At 41.7% G+C, this 17041-nt stretch overlaps 1 protein-coding gene across 1 annotated transcript in view; it reads right to left on the reverse strand.

Moving 5' to 3' along the window:
• Positions 1-4202: 4202 nt before the first annotated feature.
• Positions 4203-17041, reverse strand: part of Ano4 (anoctamin 4) — a 401662-nt gene continuing 388823 nt past the window's right edge. The window contains exons 27-30 of the mRNA XM_051172646.1: positions 16184-16303; positions 8859-8964; positions 6375-6570; positions 4203-4329 (exon numbers count right to left, since the gene is read on the reverse strand). Coding sequence (XP_051028603.1) covers positions 6379-6570; positions 8859-8964; positions 16184-16303 — 418 coding nt within the window. The 3' untranslated portion in view covers positions 4203-4329; positions 6375-6378. The remainder of the gene's footprint in view (positions 4330-6374; positions 6571-8858; positions 8965-16183; positions 16304-17041) is intronic.

The raw sequence follows: 17041 nt of genomic DNA on the forward strand, positions 1-17041 counted from the left end.
GTGCTATAGCTTTCAGTTTAGTATCTTCATGGGACTCCTAAATATGCAAATGTTAGGGTCTCTGATGCTTGTGTCTGCTTTTAAGACTCATTAATTTTTCTGTTGACTTGTCTTGTCCCACTTTGATATGATTGCTTTTATTTTATCTTATTATATTTTATTTCATTGTTATCTCCTGGACACCTGTTCTTTTTCTAATGAGAGACAGAAAGGATGCAGATGAGAAAGGAGGCAGGGAGGAACTGGGGTGGGGTAGACAGAGGAGAAACTCTATTTAGATTATATTGTATGTGAAAAGAATCTATGTTTAATAAAAGGAGAGAAAAAAGAAATAAGACATTTCTTATGCTATTGCAGTATTATGTATGTATGTATGTATGTATGTATGTGTGTGTGTATGTATGTGTGTATGTATGTATGTATGTATGTATGTATGTGTGTATGTATTATCTATCATCTTACCTATTTATCTATCTACCTATCTATCTCTTTGGTGTGTGTGTAGACATGGGTGTCCGGTCCCAGCCTGCGGGAAAAATTGAATCAGGGTTCACCTGAAAGAGGGAGTGGGGATTGAAAGTAGGATACAGAGACGCGAGAAATAACGAATCAAGTCAGGAAATTTCTGATCAAGATTCACTTTATTGCCAACTAGCAGGAACACATATAGGGCAAGGTCAATAGGATCTATGCTTATCTCACTCACCCTAGCCCCCGGGCAAGAATGCAAAAGCCTAAATGGCTCCCTGTAGAACTTCCTAGTTCCCTGAGTAGTTCCTTATAAGAACTTCCTAGATCCTCTGGGTGGTTCCAAGTTGAGACTTCTCTACTTCTTTCAAAGGTAAATAGTCCAAGGATAGCCTAGAACACAAGACCGCGTGGTGAGGTAAAGATCAGCAACTTGAAGGTCACAGCATATAGCCTAAGCACAGGATTTCTGACATGGCAGAATTTGTCATGGATCCCCACACATGGGCCTGCCACATACATGTGTGGCAGTCAGAAGACACCCTTGTAGGACTTGATCCTTCTCTTCTACCTTGTGAGGCCTGAGAATCAAACTCAGATCTTCAGCTTGGCAGCAAGAATGTGTCTGGTATTGCAGTCCTACAAAGACTCTTAAGACTAGGTTAACAAGGTCTCAGATTATTGCATATTCACTTATACCCCGTTTCTAAGATCATGACTGAGAGGGAAGTTCATCAGAAACATAAGCCAATATTTTTCTGGCAATATTATGGGCTTTTCTTGCCTATTTTTATCCAACAGCTACAAAATTTAAAAATATCATTTGAACTATATGAAGATTTAAGATCATTAGAAACACATAAATAATATATAACAGTCAAAATGTAAAAGTTAATATTTAACTATCTTTAAACAAATCCCAGCACTCGGGAGGCAGAGGCAGGCGGATCGCTGTGAGTTTGAGGCCAGCCTGATCTACAAAGTGAGTCCAGGATGGCCAAGGCTACACAGAGAAACCCTGTCTCGAAAAACCAAAAAAAAAAAAAACTTAATAAACATCATACATATTTGTTAATTACAGTATGATAGTTAGTAATAGGACATTTTAGAGTTTATCGCATATGAGAGGAGCTTGAAGGTTCTAAACAAGGAATAATACCAAAGCAATGGAAATAGTCATTGCCTTGATTTGATCAGTACATTTTGTTTATGTGTAGTGAGATACCACTGTGTCCCTCATAAATATGTGGATTAATCATTTTATTCCATCTAAACCCTGTCAGAAATGCCCCTCTATAACTTGCTTTCTAGTCTAACCTTCATGCGTAAAACATTTAAAGGTATTCACCACGTGCTCCCTGCGTTAAGATGAGGAACAGTGAATAAGTGCAGGACAGAGGGGCATGATACTAATCGCCGTGGTGCCCAAGATAAAGGGAAGGAGATAGCTCCCTTGATACATCCCAGGAACCTGGCTGCCAAAGGCATTTAGAATAGAGAGGCAAAATAACACATGCAGGAAAATCTGCATGCATGGTCACCCTTGCCCCAAGTACGTACAGGTAGGACATTTACTTAATAAATTCTTGTTTTTCTAGACCAGTGCCTTGATTGTTCCTATACCTACTTCTGAATATGAAGAAGAAGAAGAAGAAGAAGAAGAAGAAGAAGAAGAAGAAGAAGAAGAAGAAGAAGAAGAAGAAGAAGAAGAAGAAGAAGAAGGACAAGCTCACTGTTTCTTCTCTGCACTAGGGAGCCGGAGAGGCAATACAGATGTTTCAAACCTCAGGACTGACAGGACCATGTGATGTGATGTGTGGCTACTGTGTCATACTCTCCCAACTGGGATAGCAAGTTCACACACACACACACACACACACACACACACACACACACACACACACACACACACACACAGAGAGAGAGACAGAGACAGAGACAGAGACAGACAGAGAGAGACAGAGACAGAGAGAGACAGAGAGATGCAACTGTGGAAGGTGATGGCTGTAGCTTCCAAATGATTACATGCTGAGAGCTTGTTTCTTGGCGTGTTGGTTTTGATGCCATGATGCCTGAAAACTTGTAAATAATATTAGGTCAATGGTAAAGATTAATGTAAATCTTGTGGGACTCTAGGGACCTGTGATACCAAACTACTAACTTAGCTTCTGAACTGCGAAGGCATCTTCCCTTGCCAGGTTATCTGTCCTGCACACAGCTGCATCTCATCTTGCAAATGGTGGCTTCCTCTCCTTGTACCCAAACATTTGGAATCACCCAAGCTTGAAATTTCAACCCTTAAAAACTGTGATCTAAATAAAGCTCTCTTCTTTAGGAAATATTTAGTCTGTTTTTTTTTTTTGTTTTGTTTTTTTGTTTTTAAGACAGAGTTTCTCTGTGTAGCCTTGACTGTCCCAGATTTTCTTTATAGACCAAACTGTTCTAGAACTCACAGCAATCCACCTGCCTCTGTCTCCCTCGGTGCAGGGCTTACAGGCATGCGCCACGGTGCCCACCTCAAGTATCCAGTCTTAAGTATTTTTGTTACAGAGACATGGACTAGCACAATGTGGGCATATAAATTTGACTAATAGTAATCATTCCACACTAATATTATGATGATCAAAACCATTGTCCACCTCAAATGCATACAATAAAAAACAAGTTTAAAAGACCCTGCATCTCTGGCAGAAGGGTAATAGTTAAAACGTATTTTCTGCCCTACCAACTCCTCAGACAGGTGGCTTTTCTTCAGAACTCGTACAATAGCCCAGCAGACAAGGACATGAATGAATCCTAAGTATTGATGATTGTATTTCCTGCTTGCCGTCCAGCCTGGGCCAGGAGCATTTCCAAACTCCTCATATTAATTTCTAAGCAATCTCCTTGGTATCCCCAGAAGACAGTACGAGAGCAAAATGGGAAAGATGGGCAAGGATGAAAACCACATTTGGGGTGGGACAATTTACCAGTCGTGTGGAAGGAGTAAGAATGCGTCTATTAAAAACGGCACTATGTTATCCCTTTTATTTTGGAGGGAGAAAACACAACAGAAGACCACAAGAGCCGCTTGAAAATAGTCCATGTGCATAAATTTATTTTAAATTTTTTATCATATCACATTATACAAGCATTAAACATGGCTTCGTGTTGGTGACTGTTTAAATGTGAAAATTCATCATTCATGTCAGTGTACTCTTTGGCTATTTACAAGTAAGGAGTTCCTATGTACTTTATATATCTCTGCATTTGTATGTACATATGTAGGAATACATGACTATACATATGTACACACAGAAATACAGCTATGGCCATACACATAGCTACAGATATGTCATATAGAATAATCTCCTCAGAAAGATCTGAACTTGAAAGAAAGAAAGAAAAAGTTGTAAACAGGGTCTTGTCTGTGTCATTTGGTGACGTAGAATTAGGACTTGATGACATTCTAAGAATGTGTCCAGGTGTCCAAATACCCTTTTTTATTAGCCCAGTGTCTGTAAAATTCACATGGGATAGAATGCAAAAAAGGTAGCAAACAGGCTGAAAAAACAGGCCCAGTATACAAGTTCCCCCTTGGTTTTTAAAAACTTGAGAATGTAACTGCCCATAACGTGCATGCTTGCTTGGTCAAGAATGGTCTATGGATAGATAGCAATTGTGTGCTGGATTGCGGGCATGATCTCAGGACAGCGGGACTCCACCTCGGTCTTCACCTCACTGCCGCCCTGTCTGCGGCTGCGCAGCGGTGTGTGCAGCATGCACTGCGGGTGCACTGCTAGTCATTTGCTTGAATGTGCTTTTGCACTGCCCGGAGAAGTAAACAGAATTCAGGTCTTTAGCCTGGAAATGAACTGCCACCTGGAAAGAGAAAAGACATTAGGATCGTCTCTATATCGCGGTGCACAATAGCTTGAGTACTTACCACGTGTCAAAGGTGTTTGAGGGATTTTGGAATCCCAAATGGAGTAAGAGGAGGATAAACTTCATGTCTGCTTTACAGCAAGTGAGTCAGGACAATCTGAAGTAATACAAATGCTGCTGACTCTTGTGGCAAAAACGACAGACAGAAACCATGCTTTCAAATAAAAAACGCGAAGTAGGCAGAAAGCGGCATGTCGCGGTGAAGGCACAAGAATCCCCCAGGATGGGTCACCTGCATTGCAGCCTAGCCCACTCTATAAATGCAATGACATGCACTTGTGCCTTGGTCTCCAGCCACTGGAACTTTTGGGGAGCAGTTCTCCCTGGTGATGTCTGCCTCCCACCCCACCCAAAGCCATTGGATACACTCAGCCTTTCTTCTCCAAAGGCGGCTCAAGGAAGGGATCACATTAAGTCTGGGGCTGGGAGGGCAGACCATGCTCCAGAGTCCCAGAAAGTGAAAACCAGATCGTCTCATTCCCGGAAGTTCCACTTGTTCCCCCCTTCTTTACTTTCCCCCACACAGAAACCAAGCCCACGTGCCAGACCACACACAGAGAGAACTTGATAAGCAGATATGGAATCCCGCAGGCTATACCATGCTGCTTAATCGTAACACAAATGCTAGAGAGTATTCATAGTGTGTCAGAGCTTGGTAAATGCCACATGTGCACTGCCTCCTTCGAGCTGTGTATCAGCTCAGCTCAATAGGTAGGCTTATACACAAGTTTCGTAGTTTTCCCACAGTCACAGCCAAAAAGTAGATACTGAAAATGGCAGAATTATTTCAATTCTCATGAAGCCTAAGTTTATCTTAACTCGAGTACAGGGCAGGAGTTCAGATGTTTATTCCTGCGGGATTTAGGTCTATCTTTTTTCCTCCAAGTTCAGCCTCTTGTCAAAGTCCTAATAACCTTTGGGACTGTGGACACGTAGTGAGGCCGATACAAAGTTGCCACCAACCATATGCATTTCTGCAGACATCTGTTACAATTAGCCAACAGGAGAATTCTTTTTCTCTGTATCACATTTTTCCTTTGGAGGCAGAAGTTGAAAAAAAAAAAAAAAAAAAAAAAAGAACTCAAGAGTTTTTGCTCAAATAAAGAAGAAAATATTGAGAAACACAAGAAGGCAAAAGCCCCTCTCCCTGTATACTATGAGTCTCGTGGAGTTTGAGAACTGAGGGCTCATCCAGACAACTCATCACAGAGCAAACACAGGCTCAGAGAGAGGTTGGGTGACCTAGGGACATATGACTAGTAACTGACTTGATAGAAAGTGTCAGAGCATTTTGATGGGATGTGTAGGGGCTCTATTGAGTTTCCATGTAATCACACGGCTTCAACCTATCGGACTTTTATAAATTGAATGTACACATATTGGGTATGTACCACGGGCCTAACATTAACTAGCTGGAAGAATTAGAGTTACAACCCATAGAGATTTCCCCAGTGCGCTCGCTACTGTGTTGAGACAGCCTGGCAACTTTTGAGGCTCACAAATGAAGAATACAAATCAGTTATATCTCTTAGCACACAGGGCCGATGGTACTGACCAGGGGAGCTTAAGAGTTAAGTCTCAGTGGGCTGAGACGTCTGGGAAACCTTCTCAGAAGGTGTGGCATCAAGCAATGAGAGTGTGATAGAGGCAAGTCTGCGATGGGAGAGGGGTGATGCTGACTTAGATACTTGCACTGGGGATAAAAAGGGAACAGTGTGCCTGGAGCAGAAGGGGAAATTTTTTCTTACCTGGGCCAACTTGCAAAGACCCTGACTCCAGGCCAGCACCTCATAGGGAAAGAAAAGGTAGCTTGGTCATGTGGGAGGGAGGATCGAGCTGCAGTGTTTAGAACAACTGAGCGGGCTTCGGAAGCATCTAAGGAGCTTACTTCGACCCTTGTTAGCTTTGTTGCTGCGTGCTTAAAGCAGCCGCTCAGTACCTGACCTGGGTGTGGCTTCCTCCTGGCCACACTGGTCGCCTACCTGGTCACGGCCACTCGTTGTGGTGTGCTTTTCCATTCTTCTTCCTCTCCTTCCGTTCTTTCTGGAGGCGCTCCAGCTCAGCCTCGTACATCATCTCCTGGATCAAGTACTTCTCTCTCCTCATTCGATCCCTTAGATCTTTCGGGAGGTCTGGTATCAGATAGGAAATGAGGTGCTTTATACAAAACACGAGGTGCTAAAAAAAAAAAAAAACGCAACAGAGAGCACAACAGAGTCAGAAGGAGTGCTTGGGACATGGTGCCTCTGGGACATTGGGGAGAGTGGGACGAGGCTGGTGAGAACTGAGCTTGGTTTCTTGACACTGTGTAGAAAGGATGACCAGGGATGAGGGACAGATGAGGAGAGATGCTCAAAGCAAAGAGGACCAGGAAAATAGAAAGTCCAGGAGCGAGTCCTGGCTCAGCAGCTTCCATTGCTTTGGGATGACTTCTACCTGAGCATCGGCCACAGAAAGCCCCAGGGCCTCAATCCACTCACCTGTAAAATGGCACTATGAAAAATAGAATTAGTTTGAACATGCTATGTAAATTGCTAAATACTTTACAAACCTTGCCAGTGAGCCACCCATGGGGCTGGGGAAATGGTCACCTCAGGAAGAAATGTTCTTCTTCCTTTGGCAAAGCACCACACATTGTTTATCTGAAATGTGAGTGAGGAGCTGGAGATCTAGAACCACGGTCACTTATGTCTGTCTACGTCCTGGTGATGGGTGAGTTACCCAGATGACAGTGTGGATAAGAGCCTTTATAATCCTAAACTACGTTATCACAATGAAGCTGCGCTGAAGGAGAGAGATAAGGATTCCTCATCAATGTAAAACAAACTCGGCGACACACAGCCGCAACAAAATTATGCCAATCAAGAGGGGTTTCTGTGTACTTCTAGTGTTTTAAATATTAATAACAATATACAGAAAGGGTATGGAAAGTTCTAAATGAAAGGCCACTTATTAGTTTAAAGTCACCTTTATTTGTTTATTCTTTTTAATGTATGGGGTGGAGTGCAAACACACACACACACACACACACATACACACACACACACACACACACATGTTTGCAGATGTTCTTGTTAGTGTGTGTGAATGCAGAGGCTAGTGGCCAGTGCTGGGAGTCTTCCTCTACAATATTTCACCTTAGATTTGGTTGACAGGGTCTCTCAGTGAGACTGGAGCTTACTGTTTGGCCTAGCGTGGCTGGTCAGTGAGCTACTGGAGTCTGCCTGTCTTTACTTTTCTACGGATTGGAACCAAAGGCATGCCCCACCTCACCTAGCTTTTACATTGGTGCTGGGCTTCCAAATGCAGGCTCTCATGTTCACACACAAGCACTGTAGCCATCAAGCCATCTTCATGGTATTTTCTTACTTAGTATAAAAAAAACTTAAGACCATGTTGGGTTAAGTGTATCTGCCTGCTATTTATGTAGAGATAGAGTCTCATGGGCCTAGAAAGCTCTACGTAGACCAGGCTGACCTAGAACACAGAGATCCTCCTGCCCCTACCTCCTGAGTGCTGGGATTAAAGGCGTGCATGACCACACACAGAAAACATATCTTCTTTAGTAAGGGACTGAGGGCAGTGAGTTGGCTCACTGAGTAAAGACGGTTGCCAGCAAGCCTGACAAATGCCATCCCCCAGGACCACATGGTAGGAGAAGAGATATAATAAGTTGCCCTCGACCACACTCACATTGGCATACGCATGTATGCTTACACGAATAACCAGAGACAGTAAAGATGTTTAAAAAAGAGGGACCTAGCCATCGATTAGTTTATTTCCAGGAAAGAAGAATGTACTATCGTCTTCCCTTGGCTGGCTGGCTGGAGTGATGGGCAAAGCGATGATAGAATTGTCTCCAAGTTTTAAGAAACTTCTAGTCCAAACAGAGGCATCTCTGGTTTGCGAGAGTGTGACTCCAATATATGTGACAAGAGATGGAATTGACACTGTAAGTGGATTCATGGCAATATGAGGTTTCCAAGAAACCTTAAAAAAATAACACACACACACACACACAAACAGACACACACAAACATATACACACACAAACACAAACATACACATACACAGGCAATGGGTGTAGCATGGAATTCAATGCCTTGCAGGTGGCCAGTGAACACCCTCACAATCCTGGAGAAAGGCCATCACAAACAGGAAGTCTCAGCACCCCTGGAAGTCGGGGTGGGAAAACTGCATTTCTCCTAAAGGCTACAACTCACAGTCCTACAATGTGAAATGTAGGACCTATGAGTCCTGATTTGTTACTGACAGACTTTCAAACATTTCTTGGAAAATTCGAACATTCCAACTAAGGGAAAAGACAAAAAAAGAGGCTGCATTATATGGCCGTGCTACTTTACAAAGTAGGTCTCGAGGCGAAGGTCTCTATCACTTATTTAGTCATTACTCCAAGTGACTTCGTTATACCAAAGGAACTATAGCAACTGTTTGAGAAAACTCACCTCAAACACAATGATAAAAGCCAGCCGGGCTGCAAGGACATGCCAGAACTGCAGTGTGTAGCCATAAGGTGCCAAAGAGTGAGGAGGGTCCCGGTAGTCCCGATATCTAGAAACACACAAGAAGGTTGCATTCCAACTCCAGTTCTCCAGGTCCTCAAATTCTCATCCATTTTCACTTTATACATGGGAACAAATGTTGAAGAAAAACAAGCCCTTTCGCTATACTAGACATCTGTTGCTTTGTTTGTCCAGCATTCTTTTTGCTTTTCTTTTGGTAAAAGACTATCTCTTCTTCTCTGGGTAATCATCCATGGTGGTTGGGTAGAAATGACCTCTCCATCAACCTCAGCTTAGAAAAGATTCCTAAGACTCTTCTCCAGGATGTCTGTTAGAGCTGTTATTAAATCAATTGCCACTAAATTCACAGAACTGCTAGGAGGTACCACAAATTAGATGAGGTAGCAGGGAGGGAGAGAGGGAGGAAAGAATATGCTAGAGAGTGAAAACAGAATAAAGGGGAACAGAGATAATATTCTGCTGACTGTGCCCAATTCTTAGCACTTGGTTATTATCAGGGAATCTTTGTGTAGCTTCTAGATGTCCCCAATGGCCTAAAACAGAACATTTCTTTTTGTGCACATCAAATTACATGGGATTTCTACTGCTTGCCATGAATGAGTCCCTCCTACTCCATCGTCAGTCTCTAATGTTTGAGTTGACACTGAACTGCATGTTTGTGGAACACCTGTTCGGGGGTCAGGCATCAGCCTGGGAACTTTGGTCTACACAAATCATTGTTATCATCACCATCACTACTGCCACTGTTGAAAAGTGACTCCAGTGTCATAATGTTCGCATGCATTTTAGAGTGATATGGATGTGCTGGTTCTTTGAACAGTTCTACTGTGGAGATGCACAGAATTCTCTTGCCTGAATAACAATTTTGATTTTTCAGGGTTTTTTTTTTTGTGTGTGTGTGTGTATGTGTGTGTGTGCGTGTGTGTGTGAAAGATGGAGCCTGCCCTCTAACTCCACGTTCAGTATTGATTTACAGATGATCCAGGATAAGTTGCTATGAAGGCTATTCTTGAAATATAGCAAGGACCTGAAATAATATTAGCAGCCACCATTATTATCATCACAACTATCATATTAATTATTATTAGTGTCTTTGGGTGTGTGTGATATGAGAATATGCCATGAAGATTTTATCACTAGAATGATACTGATAATGAGCAGTTTGTGCTGAAATTGAGTGAATGCTTTGATGCTTCCAAATTGCTGGTTCTCTCTGTGGTAATGGGGATCAGGTAGAACATTGTAGTTTTTACTGTCAGCTGGGCAGGGTGGCACACACCTGTAATGCCAGCATTTGGGGAGGCAGAGGCAGGTAGATTTTTGTGAGTTCAAGGCCAGCCTGGTCTACAAAGTGAGTCCAGGACAGCCAAGGCTACACAGAGAAACTAGGTCTTGAAACACAGAAGAAGAAGAAGAAGAAGAAGAAGAAGAAGAAGAAGAAGAAGAAGAAGAAGAAGAAGAAGAAGAAGAAGAAGAAGAAGAAGAACAAGAACAAGAACAAGAAGAAGAACAAGAAGAAGAAGAACAAGAAGAAGAAGAAGAAGAAGAACAAGAAGAACAAGAAGAACAAGAAGAACAAGAAGAACAAGAACAAGAAGAACAAGAACAAGAAGAACAAGAAGAAGAACAAGAAGAAGAACAAGAAGAAGAACAAGAAGAACAAGAGGAGGAGGAGGAAGAGGAGGCCTGGAGAGATGGCTCAGAGGTTAGAGCACTGGCTACTTTTTGGGGTTCAATTCCCAGCAACCACCATGGTGGCTCACAACCATCTATAATGAGATCTGGTACCCTCTTCTGGCCTGCAAGCACACATGCATGCAGAATACTGTATAAATAATAAATAAGCAAATCTTTTTTAAAAATATGAAAAACCAACCAACCAACCAACCAAACCAAAAAAGAACAAGAAAGAAAGAAAGAAAGAAAAAGAAAATTATACTGTTGAATATGTGATTATACTTCTGAGTCTAGCATAGGTCCAAAAATTATGCCTGGGATTCCAGGAAGAACTTTTTTTCAGGACTAAAAGTTTGTACACTTGTGTGAACATCTGGCCCCAGTTGGTCTCATTGTGCTGGAAGGTTATGGAACCTTTAGGAGGTGTAGTCCTGCTGGAGGCAGTATGTCACTGGGGATGGGCTTTGAGGGTTTGTGGCCTTGTCCCACTTTCTGATTGCTCCCTCTGGTTCCTGTGTATGAGCCATTTCCTAGCTCTCATTGTCTGCTGCCATTCCTTGCTGCCATACGGACTTTCCTTCTGGAACCAAAAGCCAAAATGAACTCTTTTATAAGTTACTTTTTGTAATTATATTTCATCTCAGCAACAGAAAAGAAAATAATACCTATATCTGTTTATTCATTTATGAAGATATTACACTATCTACTTTTGTTTGCTTTTGACCTTCATGCAAGGATTTTATACCTTTAAGAAAGATTTATTCTGGGGTTTGTTTTGTTGTTGGTTTGGTTTGGTTTACTCAGGACAGGATTTCTCTGTGTAGCCTTGGTTGTCTTGGACTCACTTTGTAGACCAGGTTGGCCTCGAACTCACAGCTATCCAACTGCCTCTGCCTCCTTGAGTGCTGGGATTAAAGGCATGCACCACCACACCTGGCTTTAAGTGTGTGTGTGTGTGTGTGTGTGTGTGTGTGTGTGTGTAAATGTACATGTGTGAGTGCAGGAGTGCACAGAGTCCATAAAGGGCATCACATCCACAAGAGACTGAGTTCTAGGTGCTTGTGAGGTACCCAGTGTGAGTACTGAGAACCAAACTTGGGTCCTCTTCCTGAGCAGTATATATATAATTTTTTTTTTTTTTTACTATTGAGCTATCTCTCTAACCCTCACAGTGTATTACATCTTATAGTCTTCTGAAGTTCGCTTTTTAATTTACTGTTATATTGACTGTAACTTGTTTATTTCTCTACTGTACAATAGACCATATTATAATGTGACTATATTATAGTTTTTTATGCAGCATGTGTTTAGAATTACTCATAGGCTTGTCAATTCTCTATTTACTTCCAACTTTCTGATACACAAAAAGCCTTTTTTTTTTTTTTTTTTTTTTTTTTTTTTTTTTTTTTAAAGCTTAAATCTACCTAGATCAGCACATTATCTTTGGGTAAACGTTTGGTTGTAATACTCTTGCATACTCTTGGCTCCTGATCCACTTTGTTTTGGCTTTAGGGAGCCACTTTTTTCCAGGTCACTGATCCACCTGAGAAGATGCTTTAAAAATGTAACAGTCTGTTCAGATGTTTTCAGGCCGAGAGCCAACTCAGGCCATCACCTGGCACATGACTGAATAAAGAATTCTAACATTGCCTTTTCCATGATGAATGCATGTATGTATTTTACACATGTGATTATGTATTTTTCTTACAGTTGAAAGCATTGAAGAAACAGAAAATATTATTTCAGAGAAAATAAAAAATATTAAACAGTGACTGAAGGTATCCATCTCATTTATGTTAGTAATTGTGAAAGATACTTTTATTTTATTATGTAGGACAGCTGGACTTATAAAACAGGGAACAAAAGATGAAAAGTGTTCTGTACTTTATCTTCATTATTATTTATTTATATAATATATTATTGTAATACTATACTATGTTATTACACATTTATAATATATCAAATATTATATCTATTACATAATAACATATGTATACAATATTATATAAAATATATTAAATGATATATAATAAATTGTATTTATCATTTATTTTATATTAAAGTATATTTATTACTTTTAAATAACAAAAAGGTTTTAGAAACAAACATTTTTATCTATTTTTTTCCATATAGGTTGGCTTCCACCTCAGTACATAACCAAGGATGACCTTGAACTTCTGATTCTTTTGCCTCCACCTTCATAGTGCTGGGGTTCTAAGTGCTTGTCACTAGCCTAGTTTTTGTGTTGCTGGAGGATGAACTCAGGGTTTCATCCATGCAAGGCAGGAACTCCAACACCTGTCCTACAACCCCAGTTTACGAAACGGTTTTTAAATTAAAATTTATCATCTAATTTTTATTTTTTTTCTTTAGACTAAAGAAACATGGAACAGTGCATACTCAGTGATTTTTATTCATGATGTTTGAAAATACACTAGAGACTCTAAGAAACGACAAGTACCATCGCTTGCTTGCATCTCACCCTACCCCGAAGACTTCAGCAAGATCCCGTTGTAGCATCCTATGATGTCTCCATCAGTATAAACAAGTTAATGGGACTTTGGTAGTTAGTTTGGGTCTCAGAGGGGAATAGGATGTGGTTGCCACCTAGCAGCGAGGTCTACCTGGCCTCTCACATGATCTTTGGTCTTCTTGGAGTTGAGCACGCATAGGTCACTGGGTTTTCATGTCTGTTGCTTACATGGTAAGCATAGAGTCACTTGGCCTCACAGGTCAGATGAGTTTCTGAGGTACTGGGGCTGGCATATTATTCTGGGACTAAGCAAATAATTTGAGATGTCAGGTATCAACATCTAGTTTTTATGCCTATACTCATTTCTCTGAAAAAAAAAAAAAAAAGAAAGAAAGAAAGAAAGAAAGAAAGAAAAAGAAAAAAAATAATGAGAGGTGAAGGAAAGACAATGGACAAACGTGTTATTTCACGGCGCATCATTAAGAGGCCAATATAAAGGAAGGACTATGATATTGTGGCTCACAGACAGCTGAAAATTGCTACCCATGGGTGCTGTTCACTGATGCCAGAGGAAACTGCGCTGAGCCTCACCGTTACACTCTACCCACAGCGTCCTTTCCAGGCCGGTGTGACACACGGGAATGAATGCCACAGCCGTGCCCTCACGGTACCCCTGCTAATGAAGCTTCTTAGTAAAATGGTACCATGAAAGTTAGGAGACCTTTCATCTGCCAGGTAGGTCAATACTGTCTGCCATAGAAGGTGGTTATTATTATTATTGTTGTTGTTGTTGTTGTTGTTGTTATTAGGCAAAGTAATAATGCTGAACACACAGCATGTCCTCAAATGGATTCTTCATACGTGTTATTGCACACGTTCTCAGAGGCATTGCTTAGTTTCCTTTCAGAGAGAGCGAGGACATGAACATGCGCTGCTGAGGAACAAGCCGACTAGGACTCTGCTCATCTCTCAGGGGGGCTTTTGGGAGCCCCAGAGTACACAGTATGGGTGAGAGGTAGAGAGAGGTGGAACAAGGCCAAAGTGCCCTCAATGGCTGTCAGCCGAATCACCTGGGGTTCCGTCCCAAGCCGTGAGTCGGTTGGGGCTGGGGTGGGGGGGGGGGGGGGGCGGTCACAGTCTGAACAACAGGAGGATTTACAATCCTCCAGCTGAATCCATTTTAACTCTTTTACATATGTGTATGTGTGCGCGCTTCAGGGAACTCTACAGAAGTGGGTTTCTATATAAATATTTGAGGGGTCTTTCGTGTTAGTGAATTGGGGGGGGGGCAACAACATCCTTGTCAGGCACCGCAGTCTAACAAATAGAAAGCCCAGTACCAGGTCTGAGTTACCCTCTTTAGAGTTGTTAGCCTCACTGAGGTCCCACAGACGCTCAAACATTAGAGGCTGCCACCAACGCACTTGCTTACCCTCCAGAACTTGACAGTAAGGCACTATTGCTGAAGACACCAAACGCTTGAGTCATACAGCGTGGATAAGCCAAGCGGTACTCACTTCATCCCAGCGGTGCTGAGAGGAGCCATGCCAAATCATCGCTCCTATCCAGCTGTGAACTCCGTGAACTACAGTCCATGCACATTGGGACAACAGAGGTAGAAGCGTCATGGGAGTTAGCTAACCACTTTCTGATTGGAATTAAGGCCTGTTACACAAGTTGAAATTCATGATGGCATTATTGTTATATGGCCAAGAACCAGTGGCTAGATAGGTCTTAGGCCCTAGAGGAGAACCTGCTACTATTTTTCTGCTAAATAGGGATATTGTTAAACTGATACCCAGAGATTTTTGCATTTCTCAGTCCTGATAAGAGAAGTTTCTTTTTTTTGCAGCAGCAGATAGTGATTAATATAGAGATTCACAATTTGTCATGATTCAGAAAATAAGATACTGTAGAATGCCCCATCCTAAGTGGGATATATATATATATATATTTTTTTTTTAAAGATTTTTTTATTTGTTATGTACACAGTGCTCTGCCTGCATGTACTCCTGTATGCCAGAGGCAGGCACCAGATCTCATTATAGATGGTTGGGAGCCACCATGTGGTTGCTGGGAATTGAACTCAGGACCTTTGGAAGCATAGCCAGTGCTCTTAACCTCTGAGCCATCTCTCCAGCCCCAGGGATATTTATATATTATACTCCTCCCCGCAAAGTTCAGGGATCATGGTAGTCAGGGTGGAAAGAATGTGAGAACCAGAGGTGGTGGATAGCTATGAGGAAACCTGTTTTCTGGACAGAGCCAGGCAGTTGCACACATGAAATCACAGTGGTTATGATGGCCCTATGGACACCCAAGCAGGACAAAATACCATCATGGATAAGGGAAGTGAGCATGAAGTCCAACCCTTAAGTGAGAAGCTACTGGCAACTGATATCTCCTGGAAGGATAGTCAGTTTCCTTTTAAGGTGTGGCTCCCCTGGGGTATGGTGGACCACACGGCAGTGGAAGGCCATGGATCCAAGGGCATATGGGCAGCACACATTGGACTTAATGAGCGAAGAAGAAGGAGGAGAAGGAGGAGGAGGAGGAAGAGGAAACAAAACTGGGTGGAAAGAGAAAAGAGGGTGAGTAAGGAAGGGAGTGAATATAACCAAATTATATTGCGTGAAATTCTCAAAATATAAACCCACTTAATAGAAAAAAATCACCAGGTGATTTTAATTCCATCAGGATTGAGAAACACTTTAACTTTTGTTATTTAAATTTTATTTACAATTAAGCAAAAACAACATAATTTATATTGCTGGTATAACATGTTCCATAAAGTCCTTAATTGCCTTTATTCTCTCCAAATCATGGTTTTCTGCACAAGGAACATAAATTATATTTACCCCTGTCTGCAAGAACCCAGTTAGTACAATAATCATACATATACTCAATTTTAAGACATTTTCTTCCCAAGCACTGGGTATTTTTTTTCTTTTACTGAAAATAGAATTCTTTCATATAATGTACTCTGATTATGAGAACCACTGCTTTAAACAAACTCATGCAGGAGGCCTATCGGCAAAACCTTTCTATGCTAGAGCCAGATGAGCTTAGCAGAAAGCACGCTGAGCTCCTTGCTCACCTGCAGTACTTGAGAGGAGTTCCTGAGAACTCACTGCCATCAGATTCTGGCTCAGACCGATTTTCAAAGTCAGAGATCCGGAACACGGACAAGCTGGCATTCACATAGCCAACCATGCACCTGAAAGAGAACGCAGACTGTACAACACAACAGTGGTTATGCCCTTCACCCCGAGCTCGCCAACGCCTCTTCTTCAACTCACATCTCCCTCTATGGCCACATCACGCCACGAGTGCATCAGAGGCATAGGTTTCCTTTCCCTTTGGAATCTATACTCCTTTGTTCAGAAGCATAAATATTACTTATCCTTCAGCGATCAACTCAAAGCACCATCTATTCCGAGAAGACTTCCTCGCCCTGAGTCAGCATGACTCACCCCTTCTCCTTGAAGTGCTACTATACTTAGGTCAGGGTTATCCTCGAGCTTGTACCAGTGTCGGCTGCATACATATGTCTTTTCCCTTGAACTGTAGGATGGTGGGAGTAGAGCGGATGCCTTAAGTTTTTATTTTAGGATCTAGCAGCCTTAGATACTGTTGAAATCCAGACACATGGAGTTTAGTTGACTTGGTAGGAGGGAAATTACGAGCCAGAGATTCTATTGATCTTTCTGAACTGAATGAATAGAGAGTGAGTAATTCTAACAACCACTCTGTCAGTTTCTCTTTATATTACTGTGCTTTCTTCGTATTCACCTTATATAATCCTCAACTCAAAGTAATGTATTCATCATCATTGATATTACTGTGTGTGTGTGTGTTTGTGTGTGTGTGTGTGAGAGAGAGAGAGAGAGAGAGAGACAGACAGACAGACAGACAGACAGACAGACAGACAGAATGATACGTGTATTTGACACAC

This window comes from Acomys russatus, chromosome 31 (genome assembly GCF_903995435.1).
Source record: "Acomys russatus chromosome 31, mAcoRus1.1, whole genome shotgun sequence".
NCBI lineage: Eukaryota > Metazoa > Chordata > Mammalia > Rodentia > Muridae > Acomys > Acomys russatus.